This window comes from Tetranychus urticae, chromosome 2, assembly GCF_039701765.1.
Source record: "Tetranychus urticae isolate SD_2017Ah chromosome 2, NJAU_TeUrti_SD_1.0, whole genome shotgun sequence".
In the NCBI taxonomy this organism is placed as follows: domain Eukaryota; kingdom Metazoa; phylum Arthropoda; class Arachnida; order Trombidiformes; family Tetranychidae; genus Tetranychus; species Tetranychus urticae.
This window is the reverse complement of record NC_142959.1, coordinates 8,854,572-8,877,609: the sequence shown is the minus strand read 5'-3', so window position 1 is coordinate 8,877,609 and position 23,038 is coordinate 8,854,572. Positions and strand designations below refer to the sequence as shown.

The window sequence follows — 23,038 nt, the reverse complement described above, 5'->3', positions numbered from 1 at the left end:
TACATTGCACCCTTTAAACATTAAAGACAACAACCTAAATAACAGCGAACTTTTATTTTCTTCATAACTCGTTATGTTTAACCTACAACCCGAGCAAATGAACTCTTAAATTGCACCCTTCAACGTTCCAACGAAATATAAAAATTCATGTTTTCATTATAACCTTTTCCAAGTTAGACATTTTATTCTCACTGATCATGGTTCAATGAATTGTTCAACTTTCTCATCCCAATTGATCTTCAATAACATTCCCAGTTGAATATAATTTGGTGAAACAAAAAGCTCAGATTATCAGAGAAATGAAGAGAATCCAAGTAGAGCGTCATGCAAAAACTGACATGAAAATTGAAACAAAAGTTGAACAAAAATCAAAACTCAACTGTGAAAATGAATAACCAAAGCAAGCCATTTAACTGAATTATCAGCAATTTGGTAAAGTTATTTTTATCCATTTAAGGATAACACAAATGTTGGCAAAAAATTGATTCGTTCAAGTGAAGAAATAGGCAAATTGAAAGTTTTTCTTGAACAGTCGGAATAATCTTATTATTGGGAATTAAGAGGGTAAAATTGAATGTTATCGTGAAAACAAAAAAGGATGAATTTTCAACTTGCAAGTTCATACATTTTTTTGCTTTTGTTTGAAACGTTAACAGAGAGAGAAGCCAAGGAAAAAGCAAGTTTACCAAGAAAAGTGTAATGCAAACAGTAAAGAGATGAAAAGGGAAAAATTTGCATCAATTGTAATTTCATTTCCATATTTTAACTCAACTTTTTTTTCTCTCCTTCTTCTTCTTTAAACCAATTCTCATCCAGATTATTCAGATTTTTCAATTGAAGCAAAATTTTGCGCTCTTATAACATTCACTTAAATCCTGTTAACTCAAATACTTTCGTTTTCAAGCCAAATGTATTATCGCAAGTTTATACTTTAAACTGCCTTTCATTTTTTATTCAATTTTTGCGCACAAATTTTTATTCCAACAATTTTTGAAAGGTTTATGCATCCAAGAAATGGAAGCTATCATTTTCATGGAAAGAATTATGAAGCATTAATAAACTTTCCTTCTTATTCGAAAAGAATTTCGGAAATATTTTTCGATTTTGGAAATCTAATGACTTTTTAGTTCAGCGATTCTCAGCTTTACTCCAGTCAATGTCGATTTAGTGAGGAAATCTCGGCATTTTGTTCTGTTCTGACAAGTAAAGTGACCTTGCTTGTACGATCATTTTCGATTTTTTTCGAGTTTATATTGTAGAGGGCAAAAAATAATTCGACACGTATTTTTGCTTTTTTTACGCCGGTGCCCGGTTATTGATATTTAGACACTTTTAATTAAAAATAGTAATTAATTGCAGTCACTGAGAAGCAAGTAAAACAATGAAAAGCAGAAAAATAAAAAAATCTTAAAAAAATTGTGAATCACTTCTCAGTGACTTCAATAGATTTCAATGCAACATCTTCACTTTAAAGTGCCTAAATATCAATAACCGGGCACCGGCGTAATAAAAGCAAAAATACGTGTCTAATTATTTTTTGCCCTCTACAATATAAACTCGAAAAAAAATCGAAAATGATCGTACAAGCAAGGTCACTTCCCTTGTGAGAAATTTATTTTCGGTTCTTTCAACTGGTTCAACTTTGATTCGACATTTCAGCTGCCTAGACTCAAGTCGTTGAACAAGTCAATGTTGGATTGAATGGCATTTTACGAACGAAAAAGATCATTAAAATCCTTGCTGACAGTTCTAAGCACATGAAGAGTTTCACTCATGATTATGTTTTCATTGGTAAAAGTACTACGATTCAGTGAATTATGCTTAAAGAGAAGAAACTTTTTCGTCAAAACTTTATTCAACTTTTAGCAAATTTCAGTTTCAATAAACACTCTTTTACTCGAGAATTGATAGCCGACTAAAAGTGTTGATCTTCAGATTTTTAATCAATCAAATTCAATCCATTCTCATCTGGAAATTTAGTGTTTTTGGTTACAAAATTGAAGCAATTTTTCTCCAGTTTCATTCATCAAACCATGATAATGGAACAAAAATGAACTCGAAAAATTTGTTCACCAAACGATTCGACTTTTCCCATCATCAATCCTGATCATGGCATCTAAACATTCTCTAAACTGAAAAAAATCTCATCAAATTTTCTTCACAACTTGAAATCTAAAAAAAGTATCAAATTTTTCGAGTTGCTTTGAAATTACTCATTGTTTCAAATGTTGATAATTCATTTTCTCATTTATATCGATTTATTAATTAAAGTTTAAAATAGAAGAAAAAAAAGTTCTAAAAGAAGAAGCAATTTATCAGGGAAAAAAACTGATTCCTCTTCTTCAAATAATTACCTCAACTTGGAGGTAAAATTATCATTCCCAGAAGAAGAAGAAAAATGCAAACTTTATATTCATCACTGTTCATGAAGATGCTCTTTTCTTATGCACAACCATTCATGTCAATTCAGATTCTTTTCCTATTTTCTTTATCCTCAACCTTCTTCTCATCATGCTCATCATCATCTTTGTCATCTTCTTCACATGTTACTCATTCCCGTTTACTTTCATCTTTCAGTTTCCTACAAATCTCATTACAAAACAAATGATTCGTAAAGAACTTTTATACCTTTTCCTTTTCTTTCACTTTCATCTTCAATCCTTGCCAGTAAGTATTTGGCTCATTTGAAAAGGACTTCATCCTCATCAGCATCATTATTTGCTACTTATTTCGTCTCATTTCTGTTTTCCTTCAAACTTTCATTCTTCACCAACTTGAATATTCAATATGGTGAAGAGAGAAAAAAGTGAAAAACAAATTTTCGATATTCTCTGATTCATGTTTCAACCCACAAGAATGTCATCTTCAAAAGTCAATCATTGAATGAAATGAAAGACTAGACTTTGAACAATTTGCGAAAAAATCATTTTCTTTTCCAACGAAAATTATTTCTTGTTTGTTAGCCTTTTAAGTTATTTTTGCATCGATTCTGGAAGCTTCTCAATTTTGAGGTAAAAATGGATTGAATACAATATTATCTTTAATATTATTTTACAAGATGAAGTAAAAAGGTTTGAAATTGAATGAAAAAAAGGTAATACTTTTCAATTGAATGGTTAACCAAAACTGATAATGGCAAAATCTCCAGAAGCAATTGAACGAAATTATATTTTTCATTTTAAAAGTTTGCTTTTTCCTTCTCTTATTCAGGTTTATCGAGTTGGGTAAACATCATGTTTGGAAAGGAAATCATTGAAATTGATCATCAAATGAACATTGAATTGGAAAGAAAAAGTTTTTCCAACACACAATAGAAAAAAAAGGAATTTCCTGATAATCATTAACAGAATTTAAGCTTTATAATTAACTTTGATTGTGATGCACTTCAATGGGACAATTAATTTGGATAATAATGTCAATTTGGATGATCGATATATTGATTGGAAAGTAATCGATTCAAGTCCAGAAACTGATTTATTGATGAATAGCGAATTTTCGAGTTGAACTTTTGATGGAAAGAAATTTAAATTCTTCATCAGATTGAATCGGCTGAGGTCAATTGAAGGCAAATTTCAACGTGGTTGTCTGATGAAGATGCAACAAAAGAGATCGAAATTGTTGGATTGATGAAGAGGATCAAGATGAGGATGAGGATGTAAAGATTGGAGTTGATGAGGAAAGAGGGAGAAAAGCAAGTTTGATATAAGTTAATCAAGCGAGAAAGTAAAAGTTTGAAGGGAAAAAGGAGAAACTCTGTTAAGATGCTATTGATAGAGATTTCAAGTAAGTGTGCGATTAATCATGGAGGACATTACATCAATTTTGGACATTTCCGGTAAAGATTTTTTGAGACTCGACAAGGAATAAGGTAAAGGAAGAATGAGAGAGAAAGAGATGATTATGATGATGATGAGGTGGGATAATATTGAATAGGAAGAAACAAGATTGATTTTGACGTTGCAACAGAAGGGAAAAGTAAATTTGAAAAAGTGGTCAACAGAAGGAAAGAGCTGGACATAAAAATTTGAAAACATTTTCTTCTCTTTATTTTCATTCTTGACAAAACCAGGAGGTTAGTTAGTTGAATCAACAAGATTTGACCAGAATTTATAATCAACTAAAATAAACAAATTCAAATTGACGAACCGAAGGTTTTTTGGTTCAAAAAATTAATCTAACCTGCTTTTGAATTTGTCAGAAAAAACTTGGTTTTATTCAAAAATCCGGATCCACAGAATACAGAATAAGAATGCTATTGCACAAGTTGACCAGTTTTGTCATACAGAATCAATCGATTTGTGCTCGTGATTTTCCGCTAATAATTTCCATTGGTGGATTCGAGTAAGCACACTGAATGGTGAAAAATGGATTTTGATCCGGACTTGGCACAGCAGTGAATAGGCGAGTCCGTTTCAGTAGCAAAACATTAAATAACCCTTTTCTTTTCGTAGTGATTTTTTAGAGTTTGATGCTAAAGTGACACACATTTCAGTGTCAATAAAGGATCTTACACGGACATCAACAACCAGAGGAAGGTTTCCTGAAACTTTAATGATGTTGCTTTGAACGTAAAATTTTTTTATTGGAGCAGAGCAGATAGTGGCAGTGGCAAAGGCATGCCTCTCACTTACTCTGATTTGCATCGACAAGCACGACATGATGTGATGTGCTATGTCTGCTGTGAAATCAGTTCTTGATGGTTAATCAGTTCTTAATGTAATTTTGCATTCTGCATTTGGAAAATCAACATTGAATTGATATCAATTATACATGATACAATTAATGCTGCATATTTGCTAATGATCTCTGAGACAACTACCCCTCAAAGATCCTGCACTGAGGTTGCTGTCGTTTGGATCAAATGATTTTTCTTATAAAATTTATTATTTTCGTGTAAATCGTTTGACTTTATTTCCAAATCACCCAACCTCTCAACAGCTCTTCGGTTAAAGCTTATTTTTCCCCAATTTTTATTATTGAACGCTGCTTAGTTGATCACCACAGGAGATGAAAGTCAACGATGGAGAGCTTTTTAAATCTTGTTCCAGAGTCAAACATCTTCAAAAAAGAGCTGTCGTAAAGTGGACAAATTGTCAAAGAATAGGACTTTTATTATTGCTTGAATCGAAAACGATATTACGATGCAAAATTTAGCAGACCCAGATATTTTGGAACAAACCATTTGCAAAAAATAAAATCGAAACCTCACAAGAAAAAACTCCTTTCCATTTTTCGTGAACCACGCATTTCTTTAATTCAACTCTTAAAGTTTGTTTAGACAAATTGAATTGACATTTCAGTTGAAAGACATGAATTTTTCAACCAATTTCATAATAAAATGCGCACAAAAAAGCTAATTTCGAATCAGTCTTTTTGTTCAAATTAGAAGACTAGGGAAAAAGGATTACCATGTGACTCGAAACAAATGAGTCTTGCCTAATGAACTGTTTGACTGTACGAAATGAAAAGTCAATTGCAGCAGTTGAGCAAATAATTTGAAGTGAAAATCACGTAGAGCAGTTTTGGTCAACCTAATAACTAATGGAGAATTACATTGATTATAATTACTTCATCTTTTGTTTTTTGTCCAATCCTGACGTTTAAATGTCTCCAATATCTATACATATAAATATACATTATTTTGACCATTTCCGTTGTCTTCATTTCACTCCCCTTCTTCCCTCCCTTGACCATTTGTCTTGATTCATTTCCTTTTCTATTCTCTTCTTCACTCAATTGCCATTCTTTATCATGTTATTATATTTACGTGTTTCACTCACTAACTCCTTCTCATTATCATCCCCATCCTCATCATCCTAATAATCATTGCAATAACTAATTCACTCAATTTTTCTTTACTGTCCAATTGTGGGTAACAAATTATCACGCAATCAACAGCCAATAGAAGAAGGAGAAAAAGTAAATCCAGAAATCACAGAAAGCCTCGCCTTGTCCATCAATAGCAAGGACAATAATTCACATAATCATTGGTCAAACGAGAAGAAGAAGAATCCTTTTTTGCCATTTCACTTGGAACAATCTTGAACGCCTTTTCCGTCTTTAACCAGATAATATCATCATTACCATGAAACAGTAAATACATTTGGAAATTATTGTCAAATTCATTCATCATTTTCATGATAATTTTTCATGGTAAAAGAGAGAAGACAATTCAATTTGAGGTTCAATGTCTGACCCTTGTTCAGTTATTGTCCAATAATCATTCCATTATTTCAACATATTCATAATTCTAGTTGCAAGTTCCAATTGATTGCCAGTAATCAATTGTTCCAAATAATTGCGTCTCTTTATTATCATAATCAACGTCAAAATCAACAGTCAACTTGAGTTAAGGAAAAGCATAAATATGTAAAAAGTGTTGAAATGTGTCACATTCAATGACAGCCTTTGATCCATAAATGAAAGGACAAACAATGGTAAGATCAAACTGGACAAGTTTAATTGTAATCAATGTTTTCACTGTAAGAGGTCAGTTTGGACGACAAATGATATCAACTTTTGTTCAATTGAAAGGTTACAAGGTTGAAAAGTGTTTCCTTTTTTCCTTGTTACAGATAATGTTATTAATGGAATGAGAATCCTTTTTATACTCAAACTGGAAATTTAAATTATTTATGATCAACTTTTAATTGAAACTAATCACGCCATTAGAAGACAGTTTTTATTTGGGTTTTGGGTTAAGAGAGAAGGTAAAAGATGATGAAAATGGTGAAGTGATGGGAAATAAAGGGAAATAATGATTAAAGTTGGTAAAGAAACAAGTAAATTAAATCAAACCTAAATGATATTAGATGAAGCAGATAATGAAAAAAACGTTCAGTAAACTATTATTGACAAGGTATAAGACAAAACCAGAATAGGAATTATAACTGCAGCTACAATTAATATTGATAGCTCATTACGAGCAAGTTGCTCATGAAAATGGGATTATTTGTTCACTTGGTAAATTAAATTCTCAGATGGAAATGTCAGAATAAAAATAAATATTGAAAAGGTATGAATGTTAACAAAACTGGTAAAATGTTCAAATGATAAACTTGATTAATAACTTTCATTTTAGGAAAACAAGTTCAAGTTCAATTTTTACACTTATATCTTCGAAAGGTTTTTTGCTTCAAATAGGCAACACTCTTTTCGAACTGAAAATGTTTCAATATTTTTTTCAATCCAACTTTTAAATTCCTTGATAACCTTCGATTCCCTGAGTAATGGCAATTACAAGGGAAGAGCACAAAGGTTTCCCATTAAAAGTTGGAAAGCGAGTCTGCATAATGGCTAAAGTCACAATTATTTCAACTAAATCTGCAAGTTCCTCTGACAAGAGCACTTTTCCCAGAGACGGTTATAGGTCGATGACAGATCTTGGTAAATGGAATATCGATTACTGGCTTAAGTCGCGAATTCAGATTGAATGCTCAAGCCAAATTAAGAGATAAACTCTTTCTAAGACTAAATACGGTGGTAATATTGATAGCAAACAAGGACAGTGAAGGAACCCAACAGACATGGGATTGACTTTGTTGGACGTTTCTTGGATTCCCTCCAAATGGCGTTTTAAGCTGCAAAACATTTTCACTTCATTTTTTCAAAGTGTGTTTGACTTTTCCATCGCTGTCAATATCGATGGAAAATTGCGCTTATTTAGAGAATCATTTTCGTCACAATAAATGAACCCTTTTTCATATTCAAATATCACTCCCTGGTTCGTTCAAAACACTTGCTTGGATTACTTGGTGCAACAATATGAAATTGAATAGCAACATTGGATTGTAAAAGGAACCATGAAACTACTTGAGCTTCTTTAATTATCATAATAACTGAATCTCTCGAGACTTTTTTGCCTAAACTTCCCATTCCATTCATTGGCTTTATCCTCGCGTCTTCAAGATGATAACAGTTAACAATGCAGTTGAGAAGCAGATTGGAAAGAAGAAAAAAGTTGTAAATTTTTCGACAAAAAATAAATCTTATTTTATTCGCATCATTACTCGACTCGGAATCTTGAAGCTGCAAAATAAATATAAAGATAATCAGAAAGTCAATTAGTTTAATTGTAATAAAATCATGAAATGATCGTTAAACCATATTTACCTAATTTCCATTCACAATTTTACCTCAAAAATATTTAATCAAACAGATAATTTGAAAAACGAGAAGAGTTGATTCGTTAATTATAGAGTGAACAAAATGATCATTACCTTTAATTGAGTATCAAATGAAGGTAAATATGAAATTTTAATCTATTTCAGTCACGAAAGTATCATTATTACTGAAGATGTAAGGTAAACCTTTTTTTTTAAAAAAAAGCAAAATTCAACACTTTCTCTGCTTCTGTTCAATCATTTACTCTGAAAGATTAAATTTAATTACATGCCAGTTTTAGTCATCATTAGTAATTAGTTTTAATTAATGTTTGCGCCATTTGAATTTGCATCTGAAAGATGAAAACATTTGAAAGAATGGCGAGAGAATAGAAAAGTCAATAAAAAATTAACATGTAATTTGAGTGAAATGAATGTACGAATTAACAATGACGCTTGTTGGTTAAACTTATGTCAATCAAGTGTAAAAATATACGTTAATTAAGGACAATTAAGGAAACAAATAATCTGTAATCAACATATGAATATGCAGCTAATTAGAGTAAGTTTACATTCATCAGATTATTTCTTTACTCTTTTCCCAATTGTCATTTCATTATCAAATTTCAATATTTTTTTTCGTCTGTTTCATGGAGGGTTTTTTGCCTGAAGCGAAATGAGCAAAAACTTGTTATAATGAAAGGTTATTTCCTGTTTCCGATTATTCAAGATGAGAATGAAATTTTCTTTGACTTTTGCCAAATTGTTTCCCTTATTTGATTGTGTTATAACATGATAAAAGTTGCCATGAAAACATTGACAGAACTTTTCATTTTCATTTCTTTTCGACTCAACCTTTTGCGAGAAAAGGAAAAGAAAATGTTTTTCTTTTTTTTTTCTTCGGCCAAAATTGTTGAACTTTTTTCGCCTTCTTCAGATTCAGTTAAATGGATGTTCTAACCTTAGGCTACAGACAGCTTATTATTGTTATTATTATCAACTTTTTCAATCAAAATGAGAATCTGTTATCAAATTAATGGTTAATTTGTTTGAACAATTTGCCTTCCAAGACGATAATGGACAATAATTGAACAATAATTAGCTCTATCAATGACAATTGTTTTGAGTCAATGTAAATAACCGGTAATGTTAGTGTGTAAAAGATGGTTATAAAGGTTGGATTTTTTGGGTTTTTGCTTTTTTCTGGTTGGGAAAATTATTTCCAGTTTTATTTAGCTCTTGTTATTTATGGATCAACAAGATGTTGTTAATTGTATTTGATGGGTTAATAGTTGGATAACATAATAATAACTTGTGATAACATTGGATAGGTAACAATGGAGTTGATTAACTTACTTTGAGCAAAAGGTACGAAAATATTGAGATACAAACAATCTTCTGATTGTTTACGTAGATAAGGTATTAATCGTTTCAAATGAGCAGATCTTCCTTCAGGTAAATCAAATGATGATGTTGTTGATGATTGGCCGCTATTATTACTATTTACATTATTACTATTATTAGCATTGGATCGATGACCTTTATTTTCACCATCATTACACTTGCATTGTTTCAATGTAATGTCGGGCAATTTTTGTGGGCAAACCGGACCTAACCGATTAGACAGTTTAACACCTCGCCAATGAGTTGGTGTCACTGGTGGCATAAATCGTAGTGAACCTATTGGAGGAGTTGCATAAGGAACACCGAGAAACACTTCAACTGGTGTCATTGAGGCAAGATTTGATTTACTTGAAGTGAATGTCGATGAGGTTGATGAGGTTGAAGAGTAGGACGAAGAGGATGAAGAGGTTGATGAGGAGGTTGTTGGAGTTGTTGGTGAGGACGAGGATTGATTAGAGGAGGAAGATGATCCTGATGTTGCTGGTGATCCTGGTGAGGATGGGGAAGAGGAAGGGAATGGTCGTGAACCAGGAAAACCTGATCGATCAATATTTTTAAAGTAGATCACAAAACCTCTTAAGGCACCATATTTGGTGTTGACTGAACGAGGTGAAAGTGTCTCATGGTCAAAAGGCGAGGGTCCATCATGGTTATTCCCGTTGGTTGTAACAATGCACAATAAAAGGAATAAAACACAAGTTTGAATTACCATGTTGGTTAAAATCCAATGGAAACAGTGAAGGATTAATCTATCCAGCTTGATTAAATGATTAACCAAGGATACCATCTTTGAATATCAAACAACCTCCAAAAATATAACAGTTAAACCAACACCAGACTAAACCAGGATTAAGTCAAGTTTGAACCAGGCTTAAATCAGCATAAAATTAACATAATATCAACATAAACTAACTTTAGGCTGGTAAATGAGGTGCAAATAAATCGAAAATAAATAAAATTAAAAAAAAACGAAACCAAATGTAAATAGAAATCGTTAAATTAAAATTTGAAAATAAAAATAATCACATGATCTAAAATTGACCAATGATTCAATTGTTTTAATTAACAAAAGGTAGTAACCTAAAAACTAGATGGCGTTGACATTGATACAAATTAACCAAAAAACGGAATAAAATTATAAAAACAAAAAAAATGGTTGATAAAAAAACAAATATTAATTTAATTTAAATCAGCTAAGGAGGCAATTTTTGGGCACAATTTATGGTTAACAACAGCTTCAAACTTTTATCCAGACACTGGTTGTATAAGAATGATGTTAGGAGATGAACACAAATTTCTGGTCACACTTTGGATTCACCTTGATGAACCATTAAATGAAGTGGTCTTTGCCCCTTTATTTCCAGTGTTTCACATCAACTAAACATGTTATACCAATGTTGACAGTTTTGGTAAAGTCACAGTTGAAGAACGTAAAAAATGGGCGAATCCAAAATAGAAGAAATTTTCCAATTGAATTTAGATTTGGAATAACAAATTTCACTTCAAATTTCTCTTTTCACCCGCATCAGGGAGAAAAGGTCAAGATTGAATGAAGGATGGAAATGATGAGAATCGAGTAAAACTGAAGGAAAAGTAGAAAAAATTTCAATTCCCTGGACAATATAAATGTGAATTTTAACCAGTAAACGAAAAATGGTCGAGTCTTTTTTTCCAATCAATTCAACATCAAATCAAAAGTAAAATTGAGCTTTAATCAAAATTAAATGGTTGACTAGGTAACAATGGATTTACTGATCATCATCGACATCATCATCATCATTGTAATCATAATTTGAAATGGAAAGATTAACATCAACATTTGTTTGGTCATTTTGAATTTCAACAATTCTTACGGACAAACCTTTTCTTTTGCTTCTTCTCCTCCAAATATTTCTATCGACTATTTATTTGAATGTTTAATACACTTGAAGTGACCTTAAACAAGCTATTATTTGTCCTCTTTTTGTTTGCACATTCAACTGAGATTAGCGAGTGTAAATTTGTTAAATTGGTTGAATGGATTCACTCTGGACAGTGAAACCTTGTAAAGTAAAGGCAAAATTTTTTCTTACAATAATCTAACATGTTAATGTCGGTAATCATAATAGCAGTCATAATCTATCTCTCATTGAATATCCAAAGTTTTTTTTTCAGTTGAAAGGAAAGGCTCTTTTTTATATGATTATTCACTCGATGTAATATGATGATGATGATGTTGATGTGATACTTTTTGGATGATGATAAAAAGGTAAAGGAAAGTTGACTGTATATAAGAGGCAAGTTTACGATAATGGCGATGATGATGATGATTGTGATTTTGATGTTGATGTTGATAGTAACAAGATGAGTAGAAATGGTTTACAAGATTATTTGAGTTTCCTTTTTCACTTTAGGCTTCAATCCTTTTCAAAAGGGTAACATTCATAAACTGACTTGGTTAAACGTTGGGATTGACTTGGAACTGAACAAGTGGAAAGAGGAAAAGTGAGAAATGAAGGAGGAAAGAAGGAGAAAGAGAGATAAACAAAGAGAAGATAAAAGTTGAACTTAACTGTAACAATTTTTAGTCTCAAATAACAGTTCCAGGGAGTACAAATTATCTATAGACCGATAGAGGGCGCTACAAAGTTCTTCTGTTCATCTTCTGACTTCAGATCAAGTTGGGTTAGTTGATTTAAAAGGTTCAGAAGATATTTTAATTGTTCATTTCGCTCTTTATTTTTTGTCCTTTTTTACATTAATCTGATTGTCAGCTTTTATTGTTATTTTGATTACCTTTTTTGAAATTAAACTCGTTCTTGATGTTGATACTGTAAACGCCATCTTGTGCTTGTTAGGATTGTTGACTAAAATTATCTGAGTTGTTATTAAGCCAATTATTCTGGTTATTTTGGTTTTCTTGTAAATTTGTTTACCTCGAATGTTCATTTTTAAAAATTCAAGGTAATCTGATTACTCATTTAGTTAGAATTAATTTCTTAAATTATTGACAGATGACGTCTTTGTTATTAGCTTTTTTCTGGTTTTGATGGTGACATCTATTGGATCATGTTACTGTAAAATCTGATTCTTGTTGTTTATTATTACTTCAGCGAGTATTGATTGTCTTTATTTTATCCAGTTTTGGCGTTAATTGGCAACCTTTCGTCTTGTTTTGCATTCATTTTTGATTATTATTCTATCGGATCACATTTTATCTCTTTCTATTTCTCTTTAATTGACCCCAATCTGGTAATAATCTTATCCTGGTAAGTATCACTCTTTTATGGTTATGTTTTCATCTATCCTTTGCTTTTCTCTATTCTCTATTCTTCGTTTTCACTTTCTCTCAATTCAATAACAAATTAATTAAGCGTGAGATTTTAAGCCATTTCCTTCCTGGTCTTTCATTTTTTTACATCACTCGTCTTCTTTTATCTCTGTTTTCCAGTTTTTGCTGTTAACTCACAATTCCAATGGACTCAGTTGTCAGTAGTTCAATACCTAGTTCCACTTTGATTCAAGAAATAGCTCCGACTCCAAGTACCAGTCGAGAAGGTGGTGATGATCAAGCTCCTTTGGTTCAGTTGAAACTAGCCAAGCCTAAAAAAAGAAAAAAGGTCACATGGGGATCGGAGACTGTCGATAATGAACTGTTGGGTAAAAAATCCTCTAAATGCTGCTGTATTTGGGATAAACCGAAAGAATTTGGTGAAAGCTCAGATGAAGAAGATGACGATGATGAATGTAAAAATTGTTATGGACACAAGCAACGCAAATGAACATACGCTGTATTTCCAATCATCCATATTGTGTGTATATTTATCTACTTGAAAGGAACTCCAGTTCGGATGTTTTTTCGTCTCTCTTACAATTTGTGCTGTCATCTTTATCAACCTTATCCATTCACTTATAATCAAGCAATCAATCAACTGTGGTTTCTCTATTTTTCTATTCAAAAAAGACAATCCCTCTTAAACTTGCTTATTCACATAATTCAACAAACAGTCAAATAGATTTTTGAATAAATTGTATAGCAGGTAATCATTATATTCAAAGCAATCATCACGAAGAAAAATGATTAACCTGGTCCAAGTCTCTAATTTGTGAATGATATTGGTTATTTCAATGTTAAAAATGGAATTTGTTTTCTTCTTCTTCTCCCTTTTCAAGTTAAAGAAGAGCATTATAAAGTCACATTTATTCAAAATGAACTGTTTACTCCCAAATTGAATTAGTCTTTAAGTTAAAATGCAAAATTTTAGTTACTTCAATAAAGTGATTTTTATTACAACTGTTTCTCATATAACCTTTCTTCCGACATGTTTTAAAGAATTACCTTTTTTGGAAACAATTGTCCGAAGCAAAAATTTTAATCACAAAATGACTATTGTCTGATGTAGGTTTACATGAAATTTCAAAAAAATATTAAATTGATGGCATGAAGTGTTTAGTATAGAGAATTGATGGCACCACTTCGGCTATGACTTTTCGCGTTCCTTATTGAATTGATTTCTTTGCACGCGATTTTGACGTTAGAATATTGTAAAACTAAGAAACTTCCAAATGAAAATCATTGTACTTGAAATTAGTGCAAATATTAATCTTATAGCTTGCTCCACCAATAGCCATGATTGAATCGTTATCTTTCTCATGGATAGCAATGCTGTAGATGTGAAATGGCTCGCAAGGAATCTCAGAATAAATTTTACCATTCAAGTGCCATGATGTTACTAAAGGTGAGCTTCCTCCCGACACAACTATATCATCGTGGATGAGAGATACTTGAGATGTTACATCAGGAGCAGAGCTTTCAAAAACGATTCCTCGAGACAGTGACCGTAGATGCCAGCTACTTAGATGAGGCCCTCCTCCACAGACCATCCATCCAGAAGAGCTATCAAGAGCTAAACTACCAATCCATTTACCAGATTGACGATTTAATTCACAATGTTTATGGGGTTCAATTATGTTAACAGTTTTACAAGTTCTGAGATCCCAAAGTCTAACCGATCCATCTTCACTTCCCGAAAAAAGAACATTGTTCTCCTTAGAATACGCTATACAATTGATATAATCTGTGTGCCCAAGAAGCGTAAGTTTGGGTCTATTCGATTCCATATCAAAGGCATGAATTTTGTTATCTCCACAGCCCGCTAAAAGCATTTCATCTCCTTCCGTTCCAGTCAGAAGTAAGGCATTTATGTCTGGTCTCAATATTGAATCACCTAGCTGCAGAGTAATTATCCATTGAGGCTCTGTTGAATTCTGATTTATTAAATCAATCCACTTCCAGCATTTAATTTCTCCTTTACTACCAGTGAAGACATGAGTTTTAGATTTGGTTAAACCATAAATAGGCTCTTTATGGGCTTGAAATGAAAATTTGGGCTGATAAACAGATTTACTGGATGATGTATGATTGGCATGTGAATCAAATATCTGGCCTATTCCAAATAATGCTAATTTACCACTTTTCAACGATGAGATGAGGTGAAGGCCATCATGAGAAAACTCTTGACAAAGCACAGTTGAGTAAAATTGCTTGATGGCTTGCTTTCTTTCAGCTGCTTTTGTATTTCCATCTGAATTTAAATTAACCATTTTATTTGAGTATTCAATTTCCAAATTTTGTCAGCCAAAGTCTGCAATAAATCCACTTTTTTAAGTCCGATAATGGCAACCTATCAATAAGAGAAAGTGAAAGTAGAAACAATTCAGAAAAAAACCAGCTATAAATCAGTAAAACACTAAAATATCGTTAATTTTACTAAAACTTACCAAATTACAGAGAAACTGGCACTTAACAGGAATCTGAAACTGATGTGGACACCAAATAAATTGAAAATACTGAACTCAAATAGAGAATCAAAGTCACAACACTTAAGAAGAGAATTTTCAAAAGCATTAAAGGTTAAATCGCAAGTTAAAGAACTTAGGTCACATAATACCAGCACCTTAGCAGATGACGATGTTAAATGTTGAATATAATCGAAATAATATAAATAGATGAATCTAAATTAATAATGTACAGAACAATTATTTTATAGAAAATTATCACAGTGAAAATCTTTATAACAAAGATAGGATCAATCCACACAAACCAGAGTTAACCTGATGATATCCATCAGTTGTTTTTTTCAATTTTACCGCCTTAGCTGACTAGAAGATTTAACATCAGTCTAAGAGTATGAAAATAAAGTCAAGCAAATATTTGATTATTAATTATCGATCATCTAATTAAATCATCGAGTCATGGTCGAAACAACTTTTGATTACTCAATTTAACAAAGTAAGTTTAAAATACTGACCACTCTTTGGAGAATAATGTTTTTTATAAACTGTGTTACCGCTCTTTTCTCATTGAAACCCATTGGAAAACTTGTCAACATTGGAATAATTTATTGTCAATATCCAAAATCTTGTGCTTCCCATATTTGTATGCTATTTAACTTGTTTAATTACAAACTGTCTCCATTGTCAGTTCGGTTAATTAGCTGACCTTGGATGACAGCTAGCGTGAATATAAACCTGTCCATTCCTTATATTGACCACTCTTTTTACCTTTTGTTTCATCTCTTCTCAACTGGTTTCTATTTTACACAATTTCTTTTGACACGTTTACCATTGTATTCAATGATCGGATTCACTTCTTTGCGAAATTGTGCTTGCCTTTTGGCATTTTGGCTTATTTATTTTGTTTAAAACTGTTTAAATTGTTTACTTTCTCATTACAGCCTCAACACACATTTGTTATATTTTAATACTGATTTCATCATCATTAACGACTCAACTTTGAATGAATTTTTCCATTCGTCATTTGGTTCACCTGAAATCAATACGTGACATTTATTCAAAATGTCTCAATTTTCGGACACAGTCAAAACAAATGGGTCTGCTACTCAACTCCAGCCTGATCATCTGTTTAACAAAATTGCTGCAATAATAGGATTCACGTATCTTACCTCTTTGCTGAGTATTTACATGCTTGTCAATGAAGAAGTCCAAGAGCCATATATGGACGAAATATTTCACATTCAACAAGTTCGTTCTTATTGTGTTCATAATTTTACATATGTGAGTTATTTTATTTCTTCCGAACGACAACAAAATTCTTCATGTCTAGCATATGTATAATATCTAACTTCATGTCTTCTTATCAGTGGAATCCTAAAATAACCACTCCTCCTGGACTTTATTTCACAACATGGGTTCTATTCAAACCTGTATCGGAGTTAATTGCCTTTGCCGAAGAAGATCCAAATCGCAAGTGCCCAGTTCCTTTGGTTCGCTTCATAAATTTACTTTTTGCTGTTGGAAATGTCTTACTTATGTATCTCATTAGCTCAAAACAGAACAAATATACAGCTGTAAGTTTTGGTCTTTATGGACACATTCCGTGTTTCAGTCATTTTGGACATTATCTCATGTTAATTTCTTTTCTATTTTCTTTCGTTTTTTTACAACAGCGAATGAGTCGCATCAAAACTTTGGTTTCAGCCGTTTCATTATCAACAACTCCAGCTTTATTTTTCTTTAATTTTCTATTTTATACGGACTCTGGTTCCCTTTTCTTCATACTTGCCATGTATTTTATGCACATAAGTGACCGAACTTGGACCGCGTCACTATTAGGACTCGTTTCTCTATTTTTCAGACAAACAAATATTGTCTGGTGTTTCTTTTTCGCCTCTTATTCCTCTCTAAAAGTAAGGTTCAAACATAATTGTGCTTTTCAATTCACTTTTACGTAATCTTCGCTTCATTTGCTTATTTTCACAGATTCTCCAATCAGCTCTTGAAAGATCCAAAAAACGTTCGCGGCTTTTATCTAATTTAATTTCATCTATACCTCAAATACTCCTTAGTCTAGGTGGATATTTAATAACTGGATCACTATTCGGTTTATTTTTGTACTACAATCAAGGTATTTCAATGACTCCTAACTCAATCAAGCTCATTTTTCTAATTTTAAATTTTCTTTTTATTCTTTGTATCTTGCTCAGGTATCGTTCTTGGAGATAGAAGTGCTCATCAGGCTACTTTTCATCTGGCACAAATTGTTTATTTTCTCTTCTTTACTTGTCTTTTTGCCGCTCCTTGGATATTACTTATCAACAATTTGCGCAGATTTATTTTATATTGTTACCAAAAATCGACAACAGTTATCATAATATCAATTGCGTTATTTCTCATAATCAAATATCAAAACTCGCCACATTCCTATTTGTTAGCTGATAACCGGCATTACACTTTTTATCTGTGGAGAAGGATACTTGGTAGTGAAAAGTATTTCATACGATTTTCCTTGATTCCTGTGTGCCTTTTAACAAGCTTGTCTTTCATTAGTTTGCTTCATCGAAAGGACAATATTTGGAAATGTTTGTTCATATTATCTATTTGCATAATAACAATACCGCAAGAGCTTTTGGAATTTCGGTATTTTGTGCCTGCTTTTGTCATTTGGAGGTTGAATATCGCCTCAAACTCATCCATGTCGTTAACTCTGGAACTTGCTTTCAATATTTTTATCAATTCTTTAACATTGTACATGTTTATTCTTAGGCCGTTTAAATGGCCGAACAGCAATGAGCTTCAACGCTTCATGTGGTGAAAAATATTTATTAAAAAATTGATGCTTCAACACTTTTTTACATTTTTCATAATCTCTCTTGTAGTCAACTCGGCAAAATCAGACTGAGCGCGAGCATTCTCAAGTTTTGTTTTGTTAATAAATCCATGTCAATCTAAAATCTAAATCGAGTGTCTGATAGAAGCGGTCATCGGTGAAAATTAGAGCTTTGGGCTGAATCCGGATAATTTGAATGTCATAATTTTTTATAATTACTATCGAAAATTTTTGGGAGTTCAAAGCAGACTTCTAACCTTTTTGCTATGAAAAAATCTTGAAAAATAGCTAACATCGATGTAAGAATAAAATACCCTCAGCGCTGATTAAGCGAGTAAACTTAACACTAATTTGTAAAGTGAGGTCACTATGATCTTTCATGAATCTTTTAAATCTATTGTCTATTTAAAGTCATAACTTTCAAATGAAAGGAAAATACGAGTTATTCGGAAAAGGAAGGCAATCAACCTTTTTTCATGGAAATGGGTTAAGTTAGGGAAATGAAATTTATCGAGAATAAGGCATAGTTCATTGTCATTGATTTCGAGAGTATAACTGGTAAATGTTGGTGTTATTTTCCTGCAAGGCCATCTTCATAACAATAGTTGAGTGAAATTCAGTTGAAATGTATCCATTTATTTTGAAAAAGTAAGCCCAAAATATTTTTCATTACATTATAACATTAAACAAATGCTAAAAATCAGTTTAATCACCGAATAAGGCACAAAAACAAAATAAATTAAATCTATAAATGCACAATGATTCTTTAAGCCCCAAACATATATATTATTCACAATATTTACTCGGCAACCCAACTCGAGAAAAGGTTAATGACAGTATCAATTGTTTATGTAAATCAGTTTTTGACCACCATCAATTTGAGTACGACAAATAGGACAGAATTTCTTGATAGAAATCCATTGACAAATACAAGTCCAACAAAAAAGATGACCACAAGGTGTAGAAGTTGTATCTTTTCTGGATGACCAGCAAAGTGTGCACCTAGGACCAGCAACAGATACCTCCGTTGATTCAGTACTTTGTTGTTGAGCCTTTTCCTTTTCATATTTTTTGATTCTGTAAGCGATCATCATTGACAAACCAAATTCAAGAGTTGACAGCAATCCTAATAAGCGGTAAAACTTTCGATAATCATCAGTTAGTCTAGTATAAGTAGCGTATTTAACGTTAGAGATTCTCTTGGAAAAATGGTAAAAACTTCCAAAAATATAAAAGAGTATCAAATTGATGTGTTGTAATTTTTCCAGAATAAATAAAACTGAATCTTTCTCCCATTCTTCAGAGTTTCTCATCAATCTTGGAATGATTATACTGGTAATCAATGGATATATGCAATTAACACCAACCATAATTGTTCGACGCAATTTAGAAGGAATTTTAAAACCAATTTTATTGGAGCCATCAATTTGAATGAGAGAAGTGTACTCTTCGCCTAAGGTTTGTAATCCTGATAACGTGGTCAATATATAGTATGATAAGGGCGCAATTAAATTCAGTTGTCTTCTATAGCGAAACAATCTTTGCATTCCAATAATTTTTTGAAACAGGAAAGACCATTGATTTTCAAGCCATTCAATATATTCTTCATCTTTTTTAGAGCTTATTACCATTAAAACCGGTGAAGGCTTACTCAATGCCATGTTGAGTATATTATAGAGTTAACTGAAATAACAAGAGATGAAATACCGAATTAATAGGAAATTCATGAAATAAATGAGTTGACAATAAAATATAGAAAAGACAAGACTTACCAAAGAGTAGAGTAAAAACACTACATTGCAAGTGTCAACAAAACAAACTGTAACATTGATTATCAAATATGAAGGTAATATTAGCTGAATGAAGCCATTGACGATGAACTCATTAGTAAACAGAAGCAATAAAGAAAGTATTAAAAAATAACAAACAAATCAACTATTCCCAGGTCATAACACGCGGTCAATTATTATTGAATATATTAGATGCGTACGTGACTGTAAACATGAACATCAAGCTATTGAGGATGATAGGGTAAATTAAAGATGATATTGTTGATGATGATGATGATGATGGTGTAGATGATTAAGTTGATGGTGATTTTAATTTAGCTATTGTTTAGCCATCAATAATAAGGAAAAGTAAAGAGTAAAGGAAGGATAGAAGAAGGTGTGCAAAAGGAATCAGAAAGAGAGGGAAGAGGAAGAAGCAAACAGGGTGAGATCACAGCTGAGAGTTTGTTTAAAGGGCTCTCAGTAAGATCAAACTTATCGATTAATTTATTTCTTCAGTACGTACTCCGGAAAAAAGCTTTAACCAAAGGTAATCGTTCTGGTCAACCTGGAATAGATGATAAAGTAAAATATTGTTATTATCAAATCAAGCTGAGCCGTTACATTACTGATAAAGACTTTGAAGGTAAACGGATGGAAACGAAAATGAAAGCTTGTTCACTGCTAAACGTCATGGGACATCACATAAAGAAATAGATACAGAATCTGTATTACAGATATGAAACAAAGAAACATTTTCGTCACCAAAACCAAAATCTCGAAAATAAACATAAAAACACTTACCTTTTCTCTTTGGCTTTTGTCTATGGGCTAAGCCGAACAGATAGAGCGTCTGATATTCAAGTTTCTGCTTTTCTTCGGCTGTTATTAGCTTGTAAGCAATACTTTGATGATAAAGTCACAGTAAAAATTAAACTTCAATAAATTCAAAGACACAATGAAAAAATTAGCTGTAAATTTTGCATCTCCTGTCTCTTCCCGTTCTCTTCTTCTTATCTATTACATAAAAGTAGAGGGCTGGTAGACAGCCGGTCTAGTACGAAAAAAATGACACTATGAGAATATTGACTTATCACTTTTTATTCTTTGTAAAGATTATGGCGTTTGATATAATCAAGAACAGTTTCATAAGTAAGGTCCACAGGATAATTCCCTTCTTTAACTGCAGCCCTGTAAATAGACGAATGAATAATTTTAGAAAGAATTCAAATGTATAAAAGAAAGCAAATCATCTTACCTGACTTTTGTAGAACTGTCATCATTTGGTAAACAATTGTTAGCAATCACAATGCTATCTAGATGTCGAGATAAGATTGTATGAGATGATACAAATTTATCTGCATTTGACCCCGATCTAGGAATAATAAAAAGTTTGTAATTCGTGGCAATGGCTTCTAAATCTTTGTCAGCCCAAAGTCCAGGAATGGCCATACTTTCGATCAAATCAGCTCCACAAACCAGCCATAATTGTGTCGATTCGCCAAATGTTATTTTCATGTTGTTTGAATGATGATTGAGAACCTTGATTGTTGTTTGCCACTCTTTTTGTTCAGATTCCCATGGATTGCATTCAACCCACTCCTTCACACCATCTTCATTCAAAGCAAGATTGATCATTTTAATCCTATGAAAACTTGGAAGCAAATTTTTTCTTTTGACATGGTAAAGATCACTAACTGGTGATATTATTCCTTTGACAACCGATCCATTGAATTTTTGATTATCGACCATAAACTGTTTGAAAATTTTCAACATTTGCAAATGCCTCCTTGTTACTGGATTGAAGGACCCGCACATAAGAGCTATAATCGGTTTACTTGTTCTAGTCATCTCAACAGACCTGAAATTAAAAAAGTATTAAATTAGTATAAGAAATTTCACATAAATCGTGTAGAACTCATAAATAGATATTTTGTAATACACTTGACTCTCTCAAATCTTGCCAGTTGAAAACCGTTGATGAGAGTCATCTATGATTAAAAAGTGGAAGATTATGATTATGACTATGATTAAAGAGGCAACTAATAGTAAAATGAAATTGTAATTAAACCGTGTCATATTAAATTATCAAAAGAATATACTTTACTCACATAAATCTAGCTTTGATCCTCTTAATTAAGCTCTTCTGTTGAAAATCAGCAAAGGTTGGATTTTTTCTTTGTAAGCTTTTAGCTACAATCTCAAGTGCAGTACGATTTGTTTATTGCATAATGCAATTTGCATCACTAGACGGTTCGATTAAACTAATTGATAAGATAATTATATGGATTTCCTGAATGATTCCAGCATTTCTATAAGCCATTAAACCATTAAGAAAATACTCCAACTTCTTCCTTGTGTAGCGCCATGACGAAAGCTTTCGAATCTGGAAATAAATGAATCATATGGTAAATATTGATAATAATATTGAAATATCAAAAGGATATTTTTGAACTAAACACAGTCTCAATCAAAGAGCAATTAATATCTAGAGCAATAAAAGGGGTATTACTCTAGAAGATTCGTTATTTAATCTTGGCATAAATAAATAGATTCAAAGTGTCAAACATTGTACTGATAATGTTTCAAATGGTTTAAACTTTCAATAAAAATTCTTTGTTAAACAAGAATGTATTCCAATTCTGACAGCAGATTGAGACACACACCCTTGAATTAAATATGAATTTCATAAAATGAATGAGCTGACAATAAAATATGAAGACTTACCAAAAGAGAAAGACTACATTGTAAGTGTCAACAAAATAAACTGTAACATTGACTATCAAATATGAAGGTAATATTAGCTGAATGAAGCCATTGATGATGAACTCATTAGTAAACAGAAGCAATAAAGAAAAGTATTAAAAAATAACAAACAAATCAACTATTCCCAGGTCATAACACGCGGTCAATTATTATTGAATATATTAGATGCGTACGTGACTGTAAACATGAACATTCAGCTATTGAGGATGATAGGGTAGATTAAAGATGATGTTGTTGATGATGATGAAGATGATTAAGTTGATGGTGATTTTAATTTAGCTATTGTTTAGCCATCAATAATAAGGAAAAGTGAAGAGTGAAGGAAGGATAGAAGAAGGTGTGCAAAAGGGAACCAAAAAGAGAGGGAAGAGCAAGAAGTCAAACAAGGT

The 23,038-nt window shown here is 32.0% G+C and overlaps 6 protein-coding genes across 8 annotated transcripts in view; 2 read left to right on the top strand and 4 right to left on the bottom strand.

Annotated features, from left to right (window-relative positions):
• The window catches only part of LOC107359369 (neuroligin 4-like), an 83,897-nt gene extending 71,900 nt beyond the window's left edge, over positions 1-11,997 (bottom strand). The window contains exon 1 of the mRNA XM_089268100.1: positions 9,459-11,997. Within this exon, the coding sequence (XP_089124226.1) occupies positions 9,459-10,293 (835 nt within the window). The 5' untranslated portion in view covers positions 10,294-11,997. The remainder of the gene's footprint in view (positions 1-9,458) is intronic.
• A 579-nt stretch (positions 11,998-12,576) lies between these two features.
• Positions 12,577-13,779, top strand: LOC107367940 (E3 ubiquitin-protein ligase PPP1R11-like). Its single transcript, XM_089268113.1, has 2 exons — positions 12,577-12,754; positions 12,937-13,779. Exon 2 carries the CDS (start codon positions 12,962-12,964, stop codon positions 13,265-13,267), a length of 306 nt encoding a protein of 101 aa, XP_089124239.1. The 5' UTR covers positions 12,577-12,754; positions 12,937-12,961; the 3' UTR covers positions 13,268-13,779.
• A 60-nt stretch (positions 13,780-13,839) lies between these two features.
• On the bottom strand, positions 13,840-15,591 carry thoc6 (THO complex subunit 6). Its single transcript, XM_015935709.3, has 2 exons — positions 15,267-15,591; positions 13,840-15,169 (listed from the first exon to the last, which is right to left on the bottom strand). The coding sequence occupies exon 2, from the start codon at positions 15,087-15,089 to the stop codon at positions 14,037-14,039; it is 1,053 nt and encodes a 350-aa protein (XP_015791195.2). The 5' UTR covers positions 15,090-15,169; positions 15,267-15,591; the 3' UTR covers positions 13,840-14,036.
• Positions 15,592-15,679: 88 nt separating this feature from the next.
• Positions 15,680-18,129, top strand: Alg10 (alpha-1,2-glucosyltransferase Alg10). Of its 2 annotated transcripts, none has more exons than XM_015935707.3 (6): positions 15,680-15,777; positions 16,223-16,562; positions 16,649-16,855; positions 16,955-17,194; positions 17,268-17,412; positions 17,492-18,129. In XM_015935707.3, exons 2-6 carry the CDS (start codon positions 16,344-16,346, stop codon positions 18,097-18,099), a joined length of 1,419 nt encoding a protein of 472 aa, XP_015791193.2. In that variant the 5' UTR covers positions 15,680-15,777; positions 16,223-16,343; the 3' UTR covers positions 18,100-18,129. The 2 variants fall into 2 exon arrangements, with proteins under 2 accessions (XP_015791193.2, XP_089124231.1); XM_089268105.1 differs by having other exon boundaries at positions 15,680-15,924.
• Positions 18,130-18,729: 600 nt separating this feature from the next.
• On the bottom strand, positions 18,730-19,775 carry LOC149093829 (peroxisome biogenesis factor 10-like). Its single transcript, XM_089268108.1, has one exon. The coding sequence runs from the start codon at positions 19,773-19,775 to the stop codon at positions 18,954-18,956; it is 822 nt and encodes a 273-aa protein (XP_089124234.1). The 3' UTR covers positions 18,730-18,953.
• On the bottom strand, positions 18,730-22,931 carry Nmnat (nicotinamide mononucleotide adenylyltransferase). 2 transcript variants are annotated; one of them, XM_089268110.1, is made up of 6 exons: positions 22,611-22,931; positions 21,995-22,269; positions 21,142-21,744; positions 20,688-21,074; positions 19,887-20,451; positions 18,730-19,797 (listed from the first exon to the last, which is right to left on the bottom strand). In XM_089268110.1, coding segments are annotated over exons 2-4 (696 nt in total). In that variant the 5' UTR covers positions 21,997-22,269; positions 22,611-22,931; the 3' UTR covers positions 18,730-19,797; positions 19,887-20,451; positions 20,688-20,983. The 2 variants fall into 2 exon arrangements, with proteins under 2 accessions (XP_089124236.1, XP_089124237.1); XM_089268111.1 differs by lacking the exons at positions 21,995-22,269; positions 22,611-22,931 and having other exon boundaries at positions 21,142-21,785.
• Between the last annotated feature and the right edge of the window lie 107 nt (positions 22,932-23,038).